This window comes from Lottia gigantea (assembly GCF_000327385.1).
Source record: "Lottia gigantea unplaced genomic scaffold LOTGIsca_164, whole genome shotgun sequence".
Classification (NCBI taxonomy): Eukaryota; Metazoa; Mollusca; class Gastropoda; family Lottiidae; genus Lottia; species Lottia gigantea.
This window is the reverse complement of record NW_008708034.1, coordinates 4809-28946: the sequence shown is the minus strand read 5'-3', so window position 1 is coordinate 28946 and position 24138 is coordinate 4809. Positions and strand designations below refer to the sequence as shown.

Here is a 24138-nt window from a genome sequence, read left to right as displayed (position 1 = left end):
TTTGATCAGTATGTTGTACCCATGTTCAAAAGTGAATCAATGACTTTTATTGTGAGACAGAAGGCAGAACTGAAGTGAAGATGATTGAAAAAAGGGGAGAGGTCGACGTGGGACGTTTTATTTGTGGTTTAGTTATATCTTAATGTATAAATGTATCTACCTTCAGGAAATATTAAAGAACCATCAGGTGCACATACTGGTACTGGTAATATTGCCTCATTTAACAAATATATGAAAGGGAGACAATTTTCTTCATCGTCTTCCATACACATTCCTAATCCAAGTGTCCCGAGAAGTGCAGAATCTGTTTTCTCTATACGAACTCTGAATGAATATCAAAACACGAATTTAGATAATGAAAACCGACCACAAATTCTCCGTACTTTTGCTGTGCTTTACAATGACGACAAAACTGCCATGAATTTTCCTCATGCTGCCGACACCGAATGCAGTTATTGTTGAGGAGATCATATCAAAGCAATGAGACCACTGCCATTTTAACTGACCTGATTGTTACTTCCAATCCCCCTAGAAGGCTCATCTTAATTCCGGTTTTTACATCTTCCTCCCAGCCTGAAACGTTCGAAAAATTTACAGCATCATTGTGACTACAGACCAATGGGATAAAGTCATTATTTGAATATCTCGTTTTTAGATTTCCGTAGCTCGTTTTAAAATGTTAAAATCGTGAAAATATGAAATTCTGTTGTGTTGGACTAACAATATTAGACTCAAAATGCTTAGTCAAGGCCTGTTTATTTAGCCAGAGATGCCTGGTGGTAGAGCATTCGGTTTACACATCATTTTTTCTCTAACATTTCACTTGAAACACTTACTATCATAGATTCCATCGAAAGGTCCAATAACTCTTTCTATCTTCCCTTTAATACCAAATACAAACTGATTGTCGCACGGCTCATATCTGGCGTACATCTTATACGTCTTCCGGAACATGAATACTTTTAAGTGTACACAACATTCGATTCCCAGACAATGTGGATCTGGTGTGCAGAACATTTTATCGTTCAACAGATTAAAAGTTAATCCGGGGCATTCTGAAATGTAACATATTAAAGTCATGGAGTCCTAAGTATACCAAGATCAGAACTTGATTTTTCTATAGCTTTGTCTTTTCTTACACAAATATTAACATATTATTACAAAAACACATCTTCATATGTCATCTAAAATCTTGACATCTTTAGTTGCCTTTCATGCATCACAGAACGTTTGAGATTTGATTGAATTGTTTGCAAGCGAATATCAACAAACAGAGCACTCAAGAGAAAGACTGATATATTATGGCTGCCGTTAACTACTAGTTCCCGTCTGCATTGTGAATGAAAATGATTTTATATGGTATTTATTATTTTGTTATTTTTAGAAGATTGGGTTTATCGGCATTATTTAGCTGTGAACTCATGTCTGTAACCAAAACGTATTAATGTAATGGACACCAGAGAATTATGATAACCTCTAATTTACCGGTGGCTCAACTACAACAGAGACTGGTTGAACCAAGTCCACGGGCCACATCCCTTAGGGTTCCCACACCCACAGAAAAAAAATGCTTAAGAGCATATGCTAAAAAAGGTTTCTGAGGGAAGGGCGCCCACCCTTAAATCCACGGGCTCCACTCATCTTGTTGAAATTCAGTTCTATCAACAAAACAAACAAATCTTTTGACAATTAAATTTTTTTCTTGCATTGAATTTGTTGACGTACCTGTACTTGGTGTTGTCAATGTGTCTATCATTGCCTTCCTTGAACCTCCGGAGTCTAAGCCACGTTCTGTGAGCTCAATACGTAGTTGATCATCGTTCATTTGGTACGGATTAAAACAAGGCTTATCATCGATCATATCCTATAATCAATTTTAAACTTTGCTTTTCAGTACAAGCGAAAGGCTTTGACATCAAACAGGTGAAATACTAATGTATATGGACATTTGATACAATTTAGACATTAGATTATTATTATATTTGTATCTTTTTTATTTTCAATACTGTCAACTGGGGAGCTATTCTGTCCATGGCTATAATGAAGGAACACAGGCAGACATTACCTTAATCTTAAGAATCAGTTTCGCCATTGACTCTTTACTCTTCTCCAGTTTTAGTACCTCCAACAAATCCAAAATGGATCCTACTTTCAATTTACGGATTGAAAATTTCTTTATGAATTCTAAAGGTCTCTTAAACAAGCTCTTTAATCCTGAAATGAAAATCAATTTTCAAATTGAATGTAATATTTCACAATATTTTATCAATTAAGTTCAGGTTCTAAAACATTGTTCGTTTAAAAACTAAAAATCCACAATTGTTTTCCATCTTTATTTTTGTTGTATATCCGAGTCTGGCGTTATCCAATTAAAAATCAAATATCAAAGCATATTTAGGCTAACCGAATCATATAGGCCCGATCAAATCAGTCCTTAAGGGTTCGAGGAATTAAAGACATCATCCAAATTTATCACGACAAGAGCAGTTTCAAATCAATTAACGAATTTCTAGACTATCAAAATGGTAAAATATCAATACCCGAATCTTTTGTTTTCTCCATTTTCTTTGCAACAGCTGGTTTATTTGACTTAGCTTTTCCAAAAAAACTGTCTCCATCAACTAAAAAAAGGAATGAAGAGATAGCTGTCTATGTTACTTCCTTTAAAAAAAACTTTGAAAAGTTGACATTAAAGTGTATTGTGATTCAGTTCTGAAAAATCTCAAAGAAACGAACGAACAAAAAATCTTGCTTGAAGATCCAGTTGTAAGAGAAGTACGACAGCAACTTGGTTACACAAGGACCATAATCGCAAAGACGAGTTTGTACAGGGTCCATATACACTGAAAATGGTTATAGATAAACCTTATATCTTGATTTTACCCAACCTAAATAAGGATACTCACAAAGACCCTTATCTACAACTTCAGCAGGTTCAAGTTGACTACTAGTTTCAAGTGTAGGCTCATCAATTTCTCCAGTTCTTTCAGGGCTTGAATCTACCTCCTTTCTACCACCAATACCAACTAAAGGAGCGTCCGCTATAAGGTCATCCTGGATTATAAATGTGGAATGGGTAATGAATTTCCTTGGTCATAAAATAAAACTTTAGCATTGAACATACATCTTAAACGGGAATATTTTCGAGACTTTTCGATTCTTCCCTGCATGTAAAATACATTGATGGATATTACATATTTCTTATGCTTCATTTCAGTCTCTGTACAGCAGAGGTTTTCAACCTTTTTCAATCTATTATCTCTTTTAGGGTCCTTGATCGATTGCGTTACCCTCTTCCCTCTACATATCCTTACTCTGTCGTGATTTTCACATAATTTTTTTTCCTGCAATCGTATCATGTTGGGAGAATATAGCCTGGCTGAACAGAACAACTTATTCTATATTTGTCCAAAAATCTTATGCTTGACTGCAAAGCAGTCCACAAATGTAGTCAAAATACCCCTTCGGAGGTAAATACCCTCAGGTTGAAAACGGCTGCTGTACCGAAAGCAAACAGAAAGCAAGAAGAAACAAAAGTTATTTTTATTTGGAATTAAATTTGTTTTTTTTAAATATAATAAATCTTACGTTCCAAACTAGTCTATAATCATCACATCCTTGTTCCCATTTTGGTAGTTTAGGAAACCTTGGTTCAAGATATCGAGAAGGGTCAATAACACCTGGTTGTATACCACCAACTTTCCTCATAGCGAAATGAATATGGTGGTTAACATCGCACACTGATGATGCTACCGTACCAATAACTTGACCAGCATTCACCTGCATAGAAATAATTGACATAATGGGCAAACATACTAAGAGAAATTGAGAGATGGGTAATGTTAAATAGATAATAAATTTTGGTAAGCGACATGATGTTATTACTGTTATGAGTGAGAAATTCTTGGTGTTCGTTTCAATTGAAAATTACCATAAAGTTGTCGAACGCCTCTGGCTACAAATATAACTCTGTTTTATGTATGTGCCTTATTCAATCTTATAGATTAAATCAAAGTAAAGTGAACCACGAGAATTCCTTTCCCTGCGAACTGGCGTGAAATTAACATTGACCTAATCATGGACGCAATAGACTCAGATTCAATTCAAACCAACGAGAATGATTCGGATGAGAGACGCCTTTTTTCTCGAAAGAACTAAACTAGTCAAATCATAACGTATCCAAACGTACCGGTTGAAGAACATCATTACTATAAGATGGTATAAAGGAACTAGGTTCTATGTTGGTAATAATAATTTCTGTATCTTTCAATGATCCCCCTGTTGCCATTAACAAAACTTCTCTACTATTTTTAGCTGAGCGGCGAATAGTACCGCTAAATGGTGCAACTAACTAAAATAATTATTCAAAATATGAAACATATAATTGTATATGCGAATATCAAAGTCAATCCTATCCAATGTACACAAAAACGCAATATAAAGTTAAATGAAATTGAAAATGAAATGAACCTACTGTTCTGCACTTCTGTTAAATGAAAAAAGTGAAAGTCATTATAAAAAAATGAAAAAAAGTTAGCTGATGGAATTTGATTTGTATAGTGATTTACCCATATACCCAAACCCCTGCATCAATCAACATCATTGCCGTCATCTAAGACAGTGCTTCTTAACAGTTGAAAAAATCCTCCCTAAGGAGGAATTGGAAGACCATGCAGAGGAATTACTAACAGGGGGTGGGGGGTAATTTATTTGGGGAGGAGAGATTTCACTGCGGTTGAGAAGCACTGATCTAAGATACAAAAATATATTGCATTAAATATGGACACAAATACCCTCAAATACAATGAATTTTACCTCTTTTCCGTTTCCAATTTCCAAATCCACTCCATCAACATCGTACTCTTGTCCTGCTTTAGTTGATGAAGGATAATCACCAGATCCACATCCACTGCCCTTACTACGATATTTTCTAGGGAAGTCTTTATGACACTTTGGTCCAAAAATTCTGTCTATTAATGATCGTGCTATGCGATATCTATGATAAAACACCAAATTAAATTAGAAGGGTTTAAAAAACGTGTTTTTAAGCTTTGATGTAGAGGGTCTTTACCTCTTCCCATGCCACCAAGTAATGCCAAAACATGCACAATACAGAGACAATAAAATGCACTAGAAGAGTGCATAAAAATTATGTTATGTACAATAAATGAAAATCTACAGAACATTTCAAAACAGCTAAATTCTCACCCTGTTTTTACAGCATCGTAGGCTTTTCTTATTTTATTTATTGTACTGCTAACAAGATCAAATGTTTTTGAGAGATCTCCGCCAACATTTTTAACTGAACTAAAAGGTGATAACAAATCGTTGACCAGATCTTTCAATTCACCAACTACTTGTTTCTTGAGTTCACTCTACAAATAAAACGGATATAAGAGGCCTGAACATTTTGACATAGGTTTGATCGATCAGATTGACGAAAAAATACAATGGGCCTTATATTATCATTTCAGACAGTTATTATTTTACTTTTGTTTATTCATACTCATATTATCGGGAGATACCTGAATTCGGATTTCGCCCCATCAGCAAAATTGGTTAACAATGACCTGATATACATTATCTTTTCTTTTTAGAAAACTTCTTTACAATCCTTCTGTTCTTACTACCAAATATACAGCATTATTCAACCACTTTTATATTTAACTCACCATCGAAAATTTTCCATTGGTAAATTCTTCAACTGGATCTTTACCCTTTCCAAACCCCTGTTGTATCCATGATTTAGACCCACTACTTAAAGTGTTCATGACTTCCTTAACAGCATCTTTAAGGATTGAAAACTTTTCGCCTAAATTCAACCATTCAGGTGGTTTTCCTGTTATTAAAATTATTTAAATTCTATCATCATGAATCAGCAATGGGGAGCAAGCAGAAATTTCAAAATGAAAACCAAATTAACCCCGACACTTATGCCCCCATTGAGTCCAGTTGCACCCCCAGTGCTAGCTCCACCATCGGATGCAAAAGGTAGAGGATAACCGCAATACTATGCAGAAATAACTTTCACCGATCATTAAGTAAGTAAGCAACAATAATATTTTCTTTGGCAGGTGAAAGTAACCATACCTTTCTTAAATGACATAAGTTGTACAGTTTTGTTGACGGAAAATACTAAATTATTTATTTCCATTCGAATTCTGAAATTGATTAAAATGGCATTATTCCCATAACACGGTTACCAACTTACAAGGCAGGCCTTAACCTAATTTTATCAATTCAGGACATTTGGATATGTATTTCTTTGTCGTGGTTTCCGAAATTGTAGAACCAAACCTCAACTGAAGCCAAGTATATAATACTTTTCTTCTTGTAAATTAAGGCATTTTGTATTTCAGTGCCATGTGAACATCGGGAATCGATGGCATATTTATGCAATTGCTAATAAAGGGCATTTCCTTTCAATTGTGTATGGCGAATGTGTATTGGCTGCTATAGTCGTTACATTTGTTTCTTTCGTATTTATTGGTAGTTATCAGTTGACACCCGACGATGTGTAACAGAAAGAAAATCTGAAAGAATCTTGTTTATAGCTATACTTACTTAATAACATTGCTACCAATTGTTGTGATGGCTTTTTTAGGGTCACCAAAGAAATCTTTAAACGCCCCAAAAATGGCTTCAATTGCTTCGTAGATCAGTTTCCATGCTCTCGGCAATAAAACAGTCACAGTTTCTAGCAAATTCTGTAAGCAAGTATATTGTTATTCTGTTTGCATAGTTTCTATTAATTTTACTCCAAAATAACAAGGAATGTTCAGGTTTTGTATCGGACTCGGAATAAAAACAAATATGTGTTTGACTATACCACCATTGCTATAACATTCAAACAAAACAGAACCGGAAATAACGATCTGTATTTCAATACCACACAATGCATCACAGAGTATTCAGTCCTGTTATTATGATACCGCCGGATATTACTAGTATTAGACGTGCAAAATTGAATTTAATAAATGCAAGAGTCCTTTTCGCACTTATGTTCACAAAAAATCCATATATACCATAAAGCAGTTTAACTTACATTTACAAACCCCATGACATCTTTCTTTATATCATTATAAGTTCCTACCACAGTGTTGACCAATTTACTAATAGATCTTATGAAAGGAGGTAAATCCTTCTCGTCTATTTCTCCCAATTTCTTCATAAGTTCAACAGCCTTTCTTCCCAGATTCATCACCTGTAGAATATGAGCTTGATACAGTAAACGTGTCCGAGATATTCGGCTAGAGAGGACCTTAATAGGAAGGTAAGAGTCTTTATTGCAAACGTATTATTGATGTAGGCTATAGGAAGGAGTAAAGAATAGTCAATGAAAATTTTGTTATAGAAATAGGGTACTGATCAAAGAAAACCATTTTGGAGCCTCTGCATATCTCCAACTAAGGTAAATGACTATGCTATGAAGTCATTTGCTGATCTCATAGCTCTTGGGTCCAAAAATGTTCTGGATGCAGTCCAATAATTATAGGCTATTATTGTTTGATATATCATTAAAATAGTTGATTTATTAATTTCTTAAAAACAATAATAGCCTAATATAAAGTTACATTATCTCAGATATAAATGTTTCAAATCACAGTTAACTGTTCCTACCTTCTGAGGTAATTGTTCTAAAGCCTTTATGAAATCTTGTATTATCCCTTGTACCGATATATCTCCACGAATGATTTTATGAAATAAATCAAGACCAGTTGTAAGTGCTCCAACCACGTTATTCTTTAAATTATCCCATAAATTCACCAAATCATCCAAACTGTTAACACCAAATTCCTATTTCAACCATGAAAAACAAAATTATAAAACGGTTCTAAATATATTTACAATTCATGTTGATGATGGAAGCTGTCAAGTCAAATAAAGCCAAGCTTGTTCTTGTCTCCTTATTCTGAAAAGCGTCTCTGGAATAAAATGTGGACATCTTTACTTCACGAGTTATAATCAGAAGTTGTTGGGTTCGACTCTGATAAAGCACAATGCGGTCTTACATATCTCGTCACATACAGCCCACTTCAGAATTACGGCGATCTAACCGAATATACATGTATACAGATCATATCACTGCGTGCTTTGATATAGCATCATAACAGGAGCCTTAATATGTAATCTTTCTACCACCATATTTCTCCGATAGAACACCACAATCCCCATGATATTACCTGTAGAATATTGAGATTATAACTAGCACCACCTTTAAAACAAACTCTGGCCACAAAGAATTCTATATTAGTACCAACTATACCAAGATGAACTCGAGCAAATGCTTCATCATGGACATCCACTAAAACATGACCACTAAATGGAGCTGGAAATGAAATCAAACAATGGAAGATATTGTATGGGGTAGCTATCATGACTTTTCAATCTTGAACAAAATGGTCTATGATGTCACGTAGAACAAGCTTCTTGTATGGCAAAACCAAAAACGGATGCCATTTTGCTCTATTTGGTCATAATTCGTCAAATTGTCATCCAGAAAAAAAAGAGTTCTATACGACACGCATTGGATGTAAATTCGTTAGTTTAGAACGGAACTGTGGCAGAAAACTTGTTAGATTAATATAAAGAAGAAAATGATCAAAAAAATAATCTTAATGATATAAGATGTCAGTAAATACCTATCTTTAAATCCAGTAAATTCTTTATCAGGATTCCAAAAGAGGCCCCAAGTTTCTTATTTCCAAGCAATTTAGTATAATCCAAACTGGGTGAAGCGAGAAGAAATTCAAAACCATTATCTAAAAAGCCACGCTTGTTTCGTGGGTGAAGATAAGCATCATTTGCATCTAAATCCCAAGGGTTGAAATATATCGATGAACCATTATAGGAACTGGAAGAACAAGGAGATAATAACACAAGAATAAAAAAAAAAATAAACATCTGGACTAAGGGAGCTTATAAGTTTTAGGACGAGTATGATGATAGCAGCTAAGCCAAGTGTCTTAATCGTTCTGGGATGTGTGTGGTAATATCCAATCTTGGATTAACTTGATAGTGATCTAAGGGGAGATAAGCAAGGAATTTGAACAAGTTTTGTTTGATGATAACCCAGAGATGTATCTCAAGTGTAAGAAGAAAGATTTGTTAATTAATATAGGTGGTGCAGCTCGGTCTAGGGAAGGTCTGATGGCGTATTGAAGATACATCCGCCAGTTCTTTTACATTTTCTGGTTGAACGTGTAGCTCTAGCACTAGTTCAAAATGAAGTCGGGTATCTTACCTATTTTGGGCCACAGGTGGTGTATATGGAGTAAGGAATTTAGCTTTAGGATGAGACTGGTATTGTATCATTGCCTCGTATCGAACTGTATCATGTTCGTCATATCTAGCGGTCTTCAACATCAACTTAGCTGCCTGTAAATATAGTTAAAAATATCATTCACATAAATTCTTCCAGACACAAACTGAGATCAGGTGTTATAAAAATGAGCATTTGAACTAGTGCGATTTTTTATGCTTCTGAGTTCACCTGGTGACATAAACTGCATGGTATGGAACCATATATACACATAATATGTACCATTAACCTATAACTTACATGCTCATGATGATAACCTCTTAGAGCTGTAATACCAGCACGTTTTACCCATTGACAGTTGGTAGTGTTGATATGAGATACGATATATTCATAAGATTGGTGTAATCTAGCATTACCAAGAGCTCCCAGTAAATTTACTTTCAATGTATCCTCTTCTTCAACTTCCTTTTCAGTCATTACTGATCTTTTCTTACGAAATAAGTACGGATCTAAAATATACATTACATATGAGTGGCGTAACAAGCATTCCTTATTATACCCATACAAAATCCTTCATTTCACAATTTCCCACAGTTTGTGTTACCTAACGTTCGTCAAAGGAGTGGAATGCTGCCAAGCTCTTATTGCCTTTGTAGTTACCGAAAGCATCTTGTTCATTCCATTTATATAATATAAATCAATCCAACAATATATTTTATGACTATATAATGGTCTCCAATGATTTCTTTGTACGAATAGGCTTTTCGAACTACCCAACCTACCATGATATCCAATCATTTTCTCTATTTTAGAAATGGCATCAGTTGCTTCCTGTGATCGACCAGATTTATGAAGCTTCCGAGAAACCGAACCAATCGTCAGTAGAATTCTATGGTAGACTTCACCTTTATGGAGAACAGGTTCCGATTTGTGTTTTTCAAATCCCATTTCAAATAATCTGGTCAAAAGTCTCTGTAATATTATAAAATATAAGTTCATAAATTATAATAAATCACCTGGTGGTAATTTTTCTCTCAGATTCAGATGAAAAGTAAAATATGGACAGTAAAAGTAAAATTTCAGACCCGAATCCTCAATCTAGGATGAGATGATTGATCACTGTATGGACTCAATTCTTGATACAGAATTTTGTAAACTAGAGATTATCCAATGCAAAAATAAGTTATCGGACTAATTGGTATATAGATGCAAATGATTGGAGTTTGGTAAGAATAAATGAGTATCTGTAAATTACCATATTTGGAAGATATACCATACCTTATTGGGAGCAGTATCCATGGCAATGATCGACACCATCAAGCGCATTATCATCTTAACGTTTGGTTTGTCAGTCTGTAAAATTTTCTCCGTAACGATATCTTGAGCACGATCTGATTTGGTTGCCATCATTGCATCAACAATATGAGATTGGTCTTTCTCATTCCGAATTGACCTTCAAGAACAAAATATCAAATTCATTAATTTTTAGCCTTCACTTAGTTACATGGCTGCTGATGTTTCTATGGAAGTGACAATTAAAGTTTAGTGTTACAGATTAATTTTGTGTATAAACAAACTACACGTAGCTTTCTCCATGGTAGTCTAGAGTAAACGAACTTGTCCAAAAGCAATGCTTTCAACGCTTCCGAACATACGGTCCTACAGTCAACAACGTGGCATGATGTTGTTATTATCTCATCCTCTCTGTGCATCAATGTAATAAAGTGACCGAAATCAACTCCCGAAAATAGTACACCTAGTGTCCTTTTAAAACATATTTTGAAGTCCTACATTCAAGTCAGTTTTGTGTAATCCCTAGACTACTGTTTCCTATATTCTACTGATTTTATCATGGTGTTTGCATGTCTGTGTGAGTAAAGTATACTTGAAGGAAACCACAAAATCTACTTCTAAAACAATATTAATCAATTTCTGTATGGCTATTTATATAGGAGAATCTGTTCTTGATGCAATATCATTAGCTTATATGGATTTGGATTAAAGGCTTTGAATTTTATTGTCAGTTTACCGGTGACATGAAAGTCGGGAAGTGACTTGGAATAAGAGATAATCAACATGTTTTGTACCAGTACCAGATCAATTATCTTACTTACAGTGTATCTAAAGAAAGATAATACTCTGTGATGTTTTTAAACCAGATATCATCTAATAATTCTAAACAGATCATTAAACAATGGAATCCATCAGTCTTCACTTGATTAGCTGAAATTGAACAAAGTTATGAATATTGAACATGGTCCTCTATTCCTCTAGCGGTACCTCATGCTATTTACTGGAATTCGGGGGAAGCAAATATTCTGGAATAGAAATTCCTTCAAGCACGACTATTCCGTTTATCAAAATATCACCTAAAGAAGGGCAAAATTGAGAGTGTAGGCTGTATAGTGCTGGATTCCTCAAAATAGAGGTCATCAGGTCTGCTTCTCGAGCGACACCCGCCACTACTGTATTGGTCAACATCATGAGATACAATCATATCAATATGCCTGACCAAACAAATGAGCCAAGATGCAAGAAACACATTTGTAATATTTGTTCAATTTCCTAAATGAAGTTCAAAGTTACATTGTCACTCTAGCAATTGGAAATGGCATTAGGTTTTTAAAAGTATATCTTACGTGTGTTATCTGGTACATTTCTCATGATAGTTAGATTACCACGAATTTGTTCCAATAGTTTCTCAGGTTCGTTACTTCTGGTAGGTTTTCTTTTGATCTGTATGCAAATAAAAAAAATAAATGGTGCAAGTCGTCGTTACTTTGAACAACAAATGGTTATATTACAAGGAAGTAATTGTGTCCTACTGCTCTACTTCAATTTAGAACATTTCGATTACCTTTCTGTTTATTATAACATTGATAGGGAATGTCGGGGAAAATAATTGAGAAAAAAAAAATACAAGAAGATTTTGAATTGCATAAAAGGTGTAACCTTTTTAATGTGTATAGAATCTTTAACAAGAGTTTTAGTCGTTCGTTTTGGTATCAAATTCAGTTTATGCTGTGACACAAATTCCAGTTTACCCTTTCCTAAAGCTGTCATCTCAGGATACTCTAGAAAATTGAAACAAAATATGATAATTTAATTTAGATTAGAATTAATTGACTAGTCGTTGAGCAAATAGATCAAACGATGCGAGTTGCTATATAGCATACCCTACCCTATTTGCTCCGTTGTGTGTCTTGAAGTTCCCCGATTTGCTAAATTAAGTCCCCCGGCTTCACATTTTCTAGTTTATGTAATCTTGGTGAAGATCAAGTCATCTTCTCGATCTGTATAATCTTACCCATGTCAGAGAATTTATTGACTGGATTGACTGGTCTGTGGCCATCAAATGGATCGTAACCTGCTGGTGTGTGTCTCATCATAGATATTCTCTCGTCAACAAGTACTGTATGAATTGTTCCAAGATTTGAATTGTAGTACAGTGTCTGAAAAACACCAAACATTACTTTCTTATAAAAGAAAATCGAAATTTAAATCTTGTTAGATTACTACAGAGAACAATATCTAACATCTAAATTGCATTTGGAACTTACAGCTCTGATAAGGCTGATCAGTCTTGTTATTGTAATTTAGCATGCATACTTTTGTAAAGAAATAGAAAAATCAAATACATTCACACTTTTTCTCATTCATTTTACTAGTTGAAAGAGCCCAATTTCAGTATAGTACAGTACTTTCAGGATTTACATCCGAGTTCCGTGCAGTTCTATCTTTTAGTAATTATTGTAGAATGTCAGTTTTGTCTGCCAAAACGTTTTCATTAAAATTGCAGAAGAATTGGACGCTGGATTTAAAGTATGAAAAAGTGATATTGGTATCAATATTTAAGTAACGCGGTTGCAAAATGACATGTACCAGGTCACTCACCTTGGTGTAGTTCGATTTCGCATGAACCAAAGGATGTTGGCTTCTTGTCTTGGTGAATTTCTTTCCTTCTGAATGAGACTCTACTCTATAGGATGCTTTATGCGGACCTTAAATATATTATCGAGAATGTGATTAAAATCTTGAGATTGCCAGGAATCTTTCTTTTAAAAGTGCCGGTCAACTTGGATGAACACGTTAAGTATCCAGAAATTGGGCTTCATGAATGTATGATCTTAAGAGAAGTGATTCAGGTGTCTGAATTGGGTGCTCGGGTTATCAGAAATGGGTGATTAGTCGTAGCTTACTGATGAATGGTAGTATGATTAATTTTTACCTTCGTGACCCAGTTCTTCAACATCATACTTCCATCCTCCTGGTGTATTTCTCGTGGAAATCTGAATATAATACAAAAATGGCATTATTGACTGTCCAACAAAATAACTAAAAATAAAATGTACATGATCTTATCAGCGTTTGATTTTCATACGTAACATAACAGATGCCTGGGACACAAATACCGTACAATGTTATATTATACTATTCATGATTTCATTTGCGTGATTTGATGAAAAAAAAAGTCATTTCAAAACCAACAAATTGCTGGCAACTGCCTACTTCATCTTGGTCGTGTAGTTTTCCTGCAAACATGGCCGCCATTCCTTTCTTGATGGCAAGGATTTCATCATCTTCGCGCTGATCGTAAAACACTGAGCGAATTTCCCCATTACGGCTTATAAGAAATGAAAACCTGAAAGGCAAATACAACTATAAAACTTTCTATTCTGAAAAACATATACATTGCTAAAAAAAATGTATCCATATACTCGCCATATAATTACAGGAAGAGCTGAAATTGGATTCTGTTTATAATTGTGGGAACTAACGATTCTTCCAATGTTAAAACCAGAAGTAAGAATGCAAAAGATTTGAAAAACATGGTAGATTTTTACAACATTTCATAGTCATTTGGTTCTGTCAAATTACAGATATTCAAGGTAAAGCTACATTAAATCGGATTTTCCAATTTTTCCACACAGTAGAGAAAGAATGCAGCTTACCACTTGTTGAAATCTACATCATGTCCAACCGTATCTGAAATGAAAAGGTGTGTGTCAGCTTCATAAAAACAGGAAATATGACAAGTCCTGTCTGTAGTAATTTATATACATATTCTGAAGTGCATTTCGGTTTTTCCATTAATGCCATAAAATTGAGTAACCGTTGCTTTAAAACCTTTATTTGGTTATAACCTTTATAGATTAATTTTCATGACTATGATATAGATATTTCAAAATATACCAAGTGCTGTGTTGCATACTTTAAAGTCGTCTAAATGGTTGCTTTCACAGTTAATAGAGCGAGATAATATTACATTTATAGAGCAATAGTGAAAGGGGAGTCGCCCCTTTATGAGCTGGTTGACATATCAGTAATATTGACATTCAGGCCCCGTGAGCAGAGTTGCTGCATCAGAAGATTGTATGAATTATGAATTATACATCCATATGTATACAACATAACGTTATTTAAAAAAAAGTAGTCCGTCCCCCTCACTATAGTCACAATAATAAACCAACAAACCATAAATCTATTTACAGAAAGAGCGTCGCTGTTGACCGCAATTTGAAAAAATATAAGGGTGGTATTTGAAATATCTAAGCGTCAATCTTTTCTCAATGGTTAAACTCAGTGGGAGTTTAATTGAAATACATTTATTCTGTATAACTTACGAGGGGTAGACACTTGAGCAAAACTAAAGGTCCGAACTCGTACCAGTATTTCTTGTTCATCGTTCCGTTCTTCAACATTAATATAGCCAACCTGCAACAGATTTGTTTTTAGTTTTAAATTTTAGTCGGGGTGGTTGCATTAAATAAGATTAAAATTTCTTTTCTTTTTTTGTTTTGTTTTCTGATATTGTTCGTCTCCATTGTAATTTACTACCTTAGTCCCGTTTAAATGGCTATGCTTAACTTCGTTATATTATTAAGAAACGGACTTAACATGTTTTAAAGGATGCAACTGTGGTAGAAAATTGAAATTACAATTGAGACGTTAATTTGATTTCTGTCAAAAAAGAACACAGGGGAAAGAAAGGGCGAAACAATCACAAACAAGACAAATGGAAATGGGAAAGAATGGCAAATAAAAAGGACCAGAGGGGTATTTTTTTTTTTATTTTTTATCTTGTAGATATTTATTCAACATAAATTATACAATTATGCAAAACATTACAGTATATGAAAAACTAAAACATGTATCGCATAGTTATTATATAATTAAAATCAAGATATACATTAATATCACAGATGAATACTCCTTAATGGAGTTAAAATACGGTAAATTATTAATATAATAATACTGTATTATAATATTCACACTATTTCCATTATGGTATGGAACTTAAAAAATATTACTGTAAGGCTTCAAATTGTGGACACTAGCTATGACAATGTTTCTCTAAAATGGGTTAACACGTAGTATAATAATTAAAACCTTGATTAAAAAATCATGAAAATTTGAAAGTTGTATATTATAAAATGAAAATGATGTTTCATAAATGCGGAAGTATCCCTATTGATGGATCTTTACAAATGAAACCGAAAGTTGTAAAGATCTATAAGGATATTTCTTAAAAAAATGAAAAACGGGGTTAAAATATTGCTCTAGTAAAACCTAGAGCGTCGTCTGCTAGTGTTGACACAACATATAAAGGAATGTGTAATGATGATTAAATCTCAACAACTACCTAGTTTGCGATATCAGCATCCGCTGGAAGCGAACGTTAACTTGTCATCTACCTACATACCTGATTAAATCTATAGGGCTATAGAGACTGGTCCATGCTGCTAAATTAAGATGGTAAGTGGGTTATTATAAAATGTTAAAATCTATATACATGGTAAAATAAATATAATAAGTATAGGGGTATAATTGCAAGGATATGGCCAAAATGCTTCAAGATGTAAGATAATTCGCTAAGATAATTTACTAACGTATAGTTTTATATAAAAAATTAAAGTGATATAAGTAATATTTCATAAATTTCATAAAATATCTTATAAATCTTAAAAGAAATCTTTTATGCTGTCAGAAATGTAACTAATAATAGGGCTTAAAAGGGAGTGGTGATTATAATTATTATATTAAATTTCTTCCCTTAGTTTCGTTTTATTTGTCAAGTTATTCAGAAAAGTTAAAGGTGAGATAGACGGTGTATATTTTCCGCATTGCGTGAAGACCATGTAACAAGACGGCTATATCAAGTAAACATAAGAAAAGTCACCCCACTCCTATTTGGCTATTAAAATATAATATACGGTAGACCTGTATTGTAACTAGAGTAATATCGAAGTGGTTTAAACCGTGACCCGCCCAAACTATTTCAAATAGCATATGAATGCACAATCAATGACTAACGAAGTTTTTATTAATCTTTGTTTACACCCACTTGTAGCCTTTGACGGCCAGTCAATGGTGATTGCACTAACAAAATCTCCTGTGAACGTGACATGGTACTGGTAACCATGGCCGCCATTAACAGAAAGAAAGTCAACTTAAAATCGATAGATAAAGTTATGTTTTTTTATAGAAGTAATTAATTCTTTGAGAATAGAATTTTCAACGTAAGACTTATATCTAGGTAAAATACAATCCATGGGATAAGAAATAAAGGTAAATAATTTCCTAGGGCAAAACATTTTACAATGAAAATCATACCAGGATGTTATAAAAACTTATAAATGCATGAACACAAACTCACATAATTTATTCTTTAATACAAATTATGTTAGATTTAACATTTAGGAAGATGTTTGTTATATACGAATTTATTGCATTATATGACATTGATTATGAAATCATGTTGGCCTTCATGTCCTTAGACAAATTAAAGTGTCATGTAGTTGAATATAAGATAATATGTATCATATAAGAATTAGGTGGAGTTAGTTAACATCAATGATGCCAAATTTATTTTGAAAATTACTTCTTTAAAGCTAAACTAAAGCTTAATAAAGACACGATTAACCATTTTTAATATACCTTGGTCTCAAAGCCGGGAATTGTTAAACTAAACTAATCGGTAACAGTGTTCACGGCTAACCGCCGAAATTTAAGACTCATTCGTGCCTCTCAGCTCAGGTCGTAGCTCTCGTGTGCATGGAGTTTACGTAAGGTTTTTTTCATTCGAAGCGTTAAGGAAATTATCTGTCGTGTTTGATAATTTTTTCCTCGAATGAAAAATACCTTAACGTGAGCGCACTCGAAAGCTTTCAACTTTGAACTGGGGCGCATTCGCTAGCACAAGATCATACAAAAATTGGCTGGGCCCATCGGTGAATGCGAGTTTGTATCTGAAGCAATTATCGAAGACAAGTTGGCGGAGCTCTCGTGTGCGCTAGCCTTAAGTAGATTTTCTATCCCTTTTATGTGTATCGGGGACAATTTGACTTCTATTAGGGAAATTCCAATGCTTCGTCCGATGCCTGTGGTTTCTGAAATTCCAAAAAGAGTTAACCGGAAATGACATAGTTTCCCGCAAGACCAGCAAAGCAACTGAAGCTTTAGTCCAGCTGAACCTAAGAAGGTTTTACTGAATCCAAATCTATCATCTGTCATTCTTCTTTGGCGTTTTCCTTAGTAGCGCCACTCTCTATCGTCCACAAACTCCTGCTTCACATATTTGGCAGTAAAATTCAACTTCTCTATCACTGTGATGTGGATAAACGCAACGCATATTCGTTATATCACTACGCCAATCCCCGAGTACACACGAATGGGGTACGACCATTATATTCAAACCCAAACTGCCGAAAATGACGAAGCTGTCCCTTTAAATCTAACGAAGTTTTGTAGTATATGATTATGTACTAGACTAATCAACAAAATGGATAATCATTTACTGGATAAATATATAAATGATCACCAGCCTCTTTAAAAGGTGCGATATTCTGGACAAATCAATGCACGAGTCATTACGTACCATTTAAAAAACCTTTGTAAGTCATTGTAAGAGGCAAATGAAATAATGACCTGAAAACTTCATCACATTCCTCTATTGAAGTAACAGATATGACAGATATTGCACTGAAGTACTATTTGTAACAGCTCTGTCACGACAATATGCGACCTTATGGCGGCCAAAACTGTACTGGATCGCCAAAAACATGGAAGAAACGCAAGAAAAAAAGTCACATGAAATCACAAATTCTATAACAGTCGCACTCAAACTGCTACGTATATTGCGTTCGTGGAAATGGTACGACGCTTGTCTAAAGACATGGCGATCTCAACGGTGATTATTTGCGACGAACTTTGTCTGACGCTTCCTACACACTAATACAACGCTTATCTAATTTTTTAGGAACGCCTTTCTGGTGTGACGGGATTATTATGCTGATTGCGTGAACAGTCTACAAAAATAAATTGTAAAAATGAAGGATCAGTTACGATATTAGATGTTACATTTACAATACCCTGACGAAATACGATCCAACATACCTGTTAGGCGTACTCTAACTTTTTTGAAACTCAATCTAAATGTCGAGTTCTTGCATTTTAGCATACAGTGTTTTTAAGAATGAAATTTAGAATGTTTACTAAAATGAATGTTCTTAAATAGACTCATGTTGAAATAAATATGAATGGACATAAATGGATTGAAAACCAGATTACATGTTAACTTAACGAGCGGTAATGGCGAGCACATTTCATGGTCGCTTCCATTTATATTTACCAAATGGGAATAAAAAATATATTTATCTTTTGTAAATGTTGATATATACAGACAAGGTCAAAATGAACAATAAATTGTGTCATCCAAGAACTTGTCAATTTAAACAAACATACCAAATTTCGCCTTTTGTCCGTGTTTCGGCTAGATCCAGAAACCGGCATTACATAGCGACTTTTCAAAGTAAAAACAAAGTTTCACCTTTTACTCAATTTTATTGCAATACATCGTTACATTTATATTACATTATCGTTCAATATTTTACAGCAAATTATTGATCAATGTGACGGCTGTGGCTGTTTCTCAGAGACAAGTTTTGCAATCAGCCAGAAAACCAAATGTGAATTGGTGCTAGGGCATGAATTTTAAACTTGAAGAGTGCGTTGTTCAACGTGCGGGTCTCTCCGAGAATTGTTTGAAAACTATATGCTCGGAGAGCGCATTTCAGACGATTTTGAATCTCCATCAAAACGTTTATCTTTACGGGTCTTGAGACCAATTGTGATTGTGAACCACTATAATTTACCATCGAAAATTATTTTCTGTATTATGATCCAGCCCGGAAAACACTTTAGCACCAAAGGTGAGAAATTGCGAAGAGGGTCTTCAAGTCCGCGACCCCAAGAAAAGTACTTCGCGACCCAAGTTGGGGTCGTGTCCCAGAGGTTGGGAAGCCAAGGGCTAGATGTTCATCGAAAATTCTTGATAATCAAACTAATCTGAAAAATCATTATCACAGATATAGGTATACCAAATTTTGTTAAACTCCGATCTAAACTGCAGTCATTATCGCGCTCTCAAAGGTCCGTCACACCATTACATTCTGGTCAGCGTTCTCTGAACGTTCTAATCGTTCAATTTTCGAGCATTCTAGTGTGAGGCCGACATAATATGGCATGTGATTAACGTGTGACTAATGCATGACTAGTGTACAGATGGGCGAACGTTATAATGTGGGCGTATGAAAGCGACACGAAGTTGAATAAATAATTAACAAGAAATTTAAATTAAGGTGAACATTATTGATATATTATATCAATGTGCAAATAGCATTTCAAGGCATGCAACAGGGACGTTGGCCCGATAATTTTGACCATTTGTACCCAAGTCTCAGAAACGGGAATGTATTTTTTAGAAAAGCCAATCAGTAATAGTGTTCACAGCTCACTATCGAATTATCTGCGTTTGAAAGTTTAAAAGAGGAGTCGTCTTTTCTTGAGACACTGTCATATATAGAAAAAAGCATCTATAGAAATAGCAAAATAAATCAAGTAGAAGATAGCTTGCGTTGCAAGGTAACATACGCCCACTGGCAGCTGCCAGAAATAATAAAACAGTCTTTAGTGACTAAAGTACGAATTTTCTCATATTGAAGAAATTATTCATGCTGAATAATTCCACAAAATTTTTTAAAATCAATATCAATAACCCAAATACAACAAATAATTAAATCACACAGCTCTAATCAAGAACAAAAAACAACTTTTGACGCGTGTTTACAAAGTCAAGGGCAATAACTCAAAAAACGTCCATCAAAATATCGTCAAGTTAGAACTTGTCCGAGATCTTATCAATTCCAATGATCACACCAAGTTTCATCAGAATCGGTTGAAAACTGTAGCTTCAATCCTGCTCACGAACTATTTTTAACAAATATTGACGCGTTTTTACAAAGTCAAGGGCAATAACTCAAAAACCGTTCATCGAAAATGCGTCAAATTAGAACTTGTCCGAGATCTAATCAATTCTAATGATCACACCAAGTTTCATCAGAATCGGTTGAAAACTGTAGCGTCAATCCTGCTCACGAACTATTTTTAACAAATTTTGACGCGTTTTTACAAAGTCAAGGGCAATAACTCAAAAACCGTTCATCAAAAATGCGTCAAATTAGAACTTCTCCGAGATCTTATCAATTCCAATGATCACAACAAGTTTGATCAGAATCGGTTGAATACTGTAGCTTCAATCCTGCTCACATACTATTTTTAACAAATTTCGACGCGTTTTAACTAAGTCTAGGGCAATAACTCAAAAACCGTTCATCGAAAATGCGTCAAGTTAGAACTTGTCCGAGATCTTATCAATTCCAATGATCACACCAAGTTTCATCAGCATCGGATGAAAACTGTAGCTTCAATCCTGCTCACGATCAATTTTTAACAAATTTCAAGGTGTTCTAAGTCAAGGGCAATATCTCAAAAACCGTTCATCGAAAATATGTCAAATTCGAACTTGACCGAGATCTTATCAATCTAAAGCATCACACCAAGTTTTATCAAAATCAGATAAAAACTGTAGTCTCTATAGTGCTCACAAGAAATGTTGACGGACGGACCGACGGACCGACGGACCGACGGACCGGGGCGACGACAATATACGACCACATATTCATGTGGGCGTATAAAAAAAGGAATTATGTGATTTTCGTACATTTTTAAGACCTAAAGAAGCACCTTCACTATCCGCTCGACCAATTATACCTTAGTTTCAGAAACAGGAATATTTTTAATCAATAATTCAATAATAATAATAATAAAAAAAACACATCGGAAGACTTTTCTTACCTTTGCTTTTAAGAGAAAGTCGCCAAGATTTTTAACAGTTGAAGTCGATTCAATTTTATATTCATATTCAAATCCTGGTTTAAAATTGACGTAACCATAACCTGGTGCTGAAAAAACGAAAATTAACAACACAATTCTCCAGTCTCTCGACGCATAAAGCGCCATTTTACAACTGTTAAAGGAACTAAGTTAAGGTGTCTATATATCACAATACCTACACGTGATATCTCCTATTGAAATAAAATATTTCCTCGTTCTTTTAAAAGTAATAAGAAAATGGTTTATGACTATTATCTATTTTAATTTTGTTTGCACTGACATAAATTACGATTGTTGGTTCTTGTCAATGCTTCATTACATTTCTATAATAGTGGTGATATTGTTGGCATTCCCCATTGGCGTTTCTGCGCAAAATAAGGTGAGGGGCTGAACAGGGGGTGGGGAGGGATAGGTGATCGTCATGGGCATTCAGATTTTTGTGCAAAAACAGTTAAAACTGCAACTTTACATTTCTGACGGAACGGCAGACTGTCCAAATTTTGATCTTAACCTCACCCCGTGCAGCTAGACTGTATAGGCCGATTGCCGAATCCACTCCCAATATTCCAATTTTAACTCACATAAAAGTTTAAAGTGTCCTGCTTCTATAAATAAATATAAAGTAAATTGACTTTGAAGTATCATCCGTAATTTCAAAGGGAAAATAACTCGAAAGTCGGTTTCGGAAAGGGTCGAAAACTAAAAGTGCTGTAACAGACAGAGTTTGCAAGGTAAGAACTTACACTTTGGATCAGAATCACTTCAGAATTCAAATTGCAGCTTCACATTTCTGATAGTTTTCGAGCGCCAGCCTTTCAAAGTATCGATCTTAGCCCCAACCAGTGCAATTAGACTGCATAAACTGGCTGCCGACCCCAAACCATATTAAACTTAATCAACAACTTCCAAGAAAACCAACTCTGAAGTATCACTCCCTAATTTCACGAAGACAATCCCTCGAAAGTGGGTTCTGAAATTGTCGGAATTTAAAAGCGTTGTAGCAGGCAGAGTTTGTATGGAAGGAACTTACAAAGCCAACATAATTATAATATTGTGGTCTGAAGATGTTACTTTTTCAATAAAACATGTGCAATAAAAACTTATTTATATGTCAGTTAACCCATGTCAGAAAAATTATCTCCTGAGTGTACCAAATCTCGCCTACTAAATTTTCCGTCAAATGAGTATAATCTGATCATCTTACCATCAACGAGTATGCGGTTCGGAATTGTCAGGGAAATTTGAATGTTTTGGTCTTATTTTTTAATTTAACATTGTTTACAAAAGTAAAGCTATTGATTTGGGTAGCATTGGTCATTTATTTTACTAGAGCCTATCATTTTTTTCTCACACTAAACAGACTGTACGTTTACACTTTTAAAGAAGATCATGAGGACATCGCAATACAATTTGCGGGTCACAATAACACTTTTTGTAATCCAATATTTCTTACTATGATTGGCCACAACTAAATTTAATCTGCAAATCACATCAAATTGTTTATTTTGTCAAATCCAATATTAATTATTATTAGGCAACTATTGACCATCTAGTCCAATCTCAATGAGAAGAGTTCTTCCAAATATATTCCGCCCATATTCCGTCATTTGAAAACGTATTTCAATCGAAATTCAACGATTAACCATGAATGGATATTAAATCATATTCCAAATTCCATATATCTATATTGGGCCGAATATACGTTCAAAATTCAGGTTTCCATCTTGAAAACTGTGCCAGGTACAGCGCAATAAGTTTCAAACTTTTCCCAAACCAAAATATAAGAGATTTTCCTCTTGGGTCAAAAATGGCCGAGTTATTAGTGGGAAGGTCTGGCTGCAGCCAGACTATGTAGTCTAGTTGCACTGTTGGAGATTAAACCAAAACTGTGACAGTCTGCCGTTCGAAAGCAAACAAACTCTGCCTGCCACAGCAAAGTTTCAAACTATTTCACAAATCAAAATTGAAATTAAGGGCGGAACTTCAAAGTCGATTTTCTCGAAAGTTTTCAAAAATTCCAAATTTCTGCTTTCGACTGAAAAAGATAGGGGATTTTTGTTCAGGGGTGAGGTCGTCAGTCTGCCTATAGCGTCTTGTTGCACTGCATTTTCAATTGGGTGAAGACCAAAACTTTGGTGGGCTGTCGTTCAAAGATCGAAAGTTAAAATTTGCACTGAAGGTACACACCTATTGGAAGTTGCTATGTTTTAAATTTCAAGACCCTACCGTGAAAACTATGCCTGTTGCAGCATGTTTAGTTTCAAACTTTTCCCAACACCAAAATCTAAGTCATGTTCCTCTTGAAAAAAAACGGTGGAACTTCAAAGTCGATTTTCTCAAAAGTTTTCAAAAATTCCAAATTTCTGCTTTCGGCTGAAATAGATAGGGGACATGTTAAACTCTCGTTTGCAACAAAAAATATTCCTCTGGAGTCGAAATTGGAGACGATTTAGCAATTTTAGTTCATTGGTGGAGTAGGCAGTCTGCCTATAGTGTCTAGTTGCACTGTATTTTCAAAGAGATGAAGACCAAAACTTTGAGGGGCTGTCGTTCGAAGGCTATCAAAGATGGAATTTGCACTGAAGGTACACCTCTATTGGAAGTTGTTATGTTTTAAATTTCAAGTCCCTACCGTGAAAACA

General features: G+C 34.6%; 1 protein-coding gene across 1 annotated transcript in view; it reads right to left on the bottom strand.

The window, feature by feature from the left end:
* LOTGIDRAFT_173550 (hypothetical protein) overlaps positions 1-21622 on the bottom strand; it is a gene marked incomplete at both ends in the record, with an annotated part of 63566 nt that extends 41944 nt beyond the window's left edge. The window contains 30 exons of the mRNA XM_009051325.1: positions 161-324; positions 507-573; positions 837-1055; positions 1726-1864; positions 2884-3054; positions 3589-3780; positions 4190-4351; positions 4816-4996; positions 5209-5375; positions 5673-5839; positions 6091-6161; positions 6565-6707; positions 7046-7204; positions 7621-7797; positions 8184-8329; positions 8643-8854; positions 9245-9378; positions 9563-9771; positions 10045-10234; positions 10541-10715; positions 11377-11485; positions 11902-11998; positions 12215-12336; positions 12570-12714; positions 13157-13263; positions 13491-13551; positions 13772-13904; positions 14215-14248; positions 14887-14977; positions 21458-21622. Of these exons, the coding sequence (XP_009049573.1) occupies positions 161-324; positions 507-573; positions 837-1055; positions 1726-1864; positions 2884-3054; positions 3589-3780; positions 4190-4351; positions 4816-4996; positions 5209-5375; positions 5673-5839; positions 6091-6161; positions 6565-6707; positions 7046-7204; positions 7621-7797; positions 8184-8329; positions 8643-8854; positions 9245-9378; positions 9563-9771; positions 10045-10234; positions 10541-10715; positions 11377-11485; positions 11902-11998; positions 12215-12336; positions 12570-12714; positions 13157-13263; positions 13491-13551; positions 13772-13904; positions 14215-14248; positions 14887-14977; positions 21458-21622 (4309 nt within the window). The remainder of the gene's footprint in view (positions 1-160; positions 325-506; positions 574-836; positions 1056-1725; positions 1865-2883; positions 3055-3588; positions 3781-4189; positions 4352-4815; positions 4997-5208; positions 5376-5672; positions 5840-6090; positions 6162-6564; positions 6708-7045; positions 7205-7620; positions 7798-8183; positions 8330-8642; positions 8855-9244; positions 9379-9562; positions 9772-10044; positions 10235-10540; positions 10716-11376; positions 11486-11901; positions 11999-12214; positions 12337-12569; positions 12715-13156; positions 13264-13490; positions 13552-13771; positions 13905-14214; positions 14249-14886; positions 14978-21457) is intronic.
* Positions 21623-24138: the final 2516 nt, after the last annotated feature.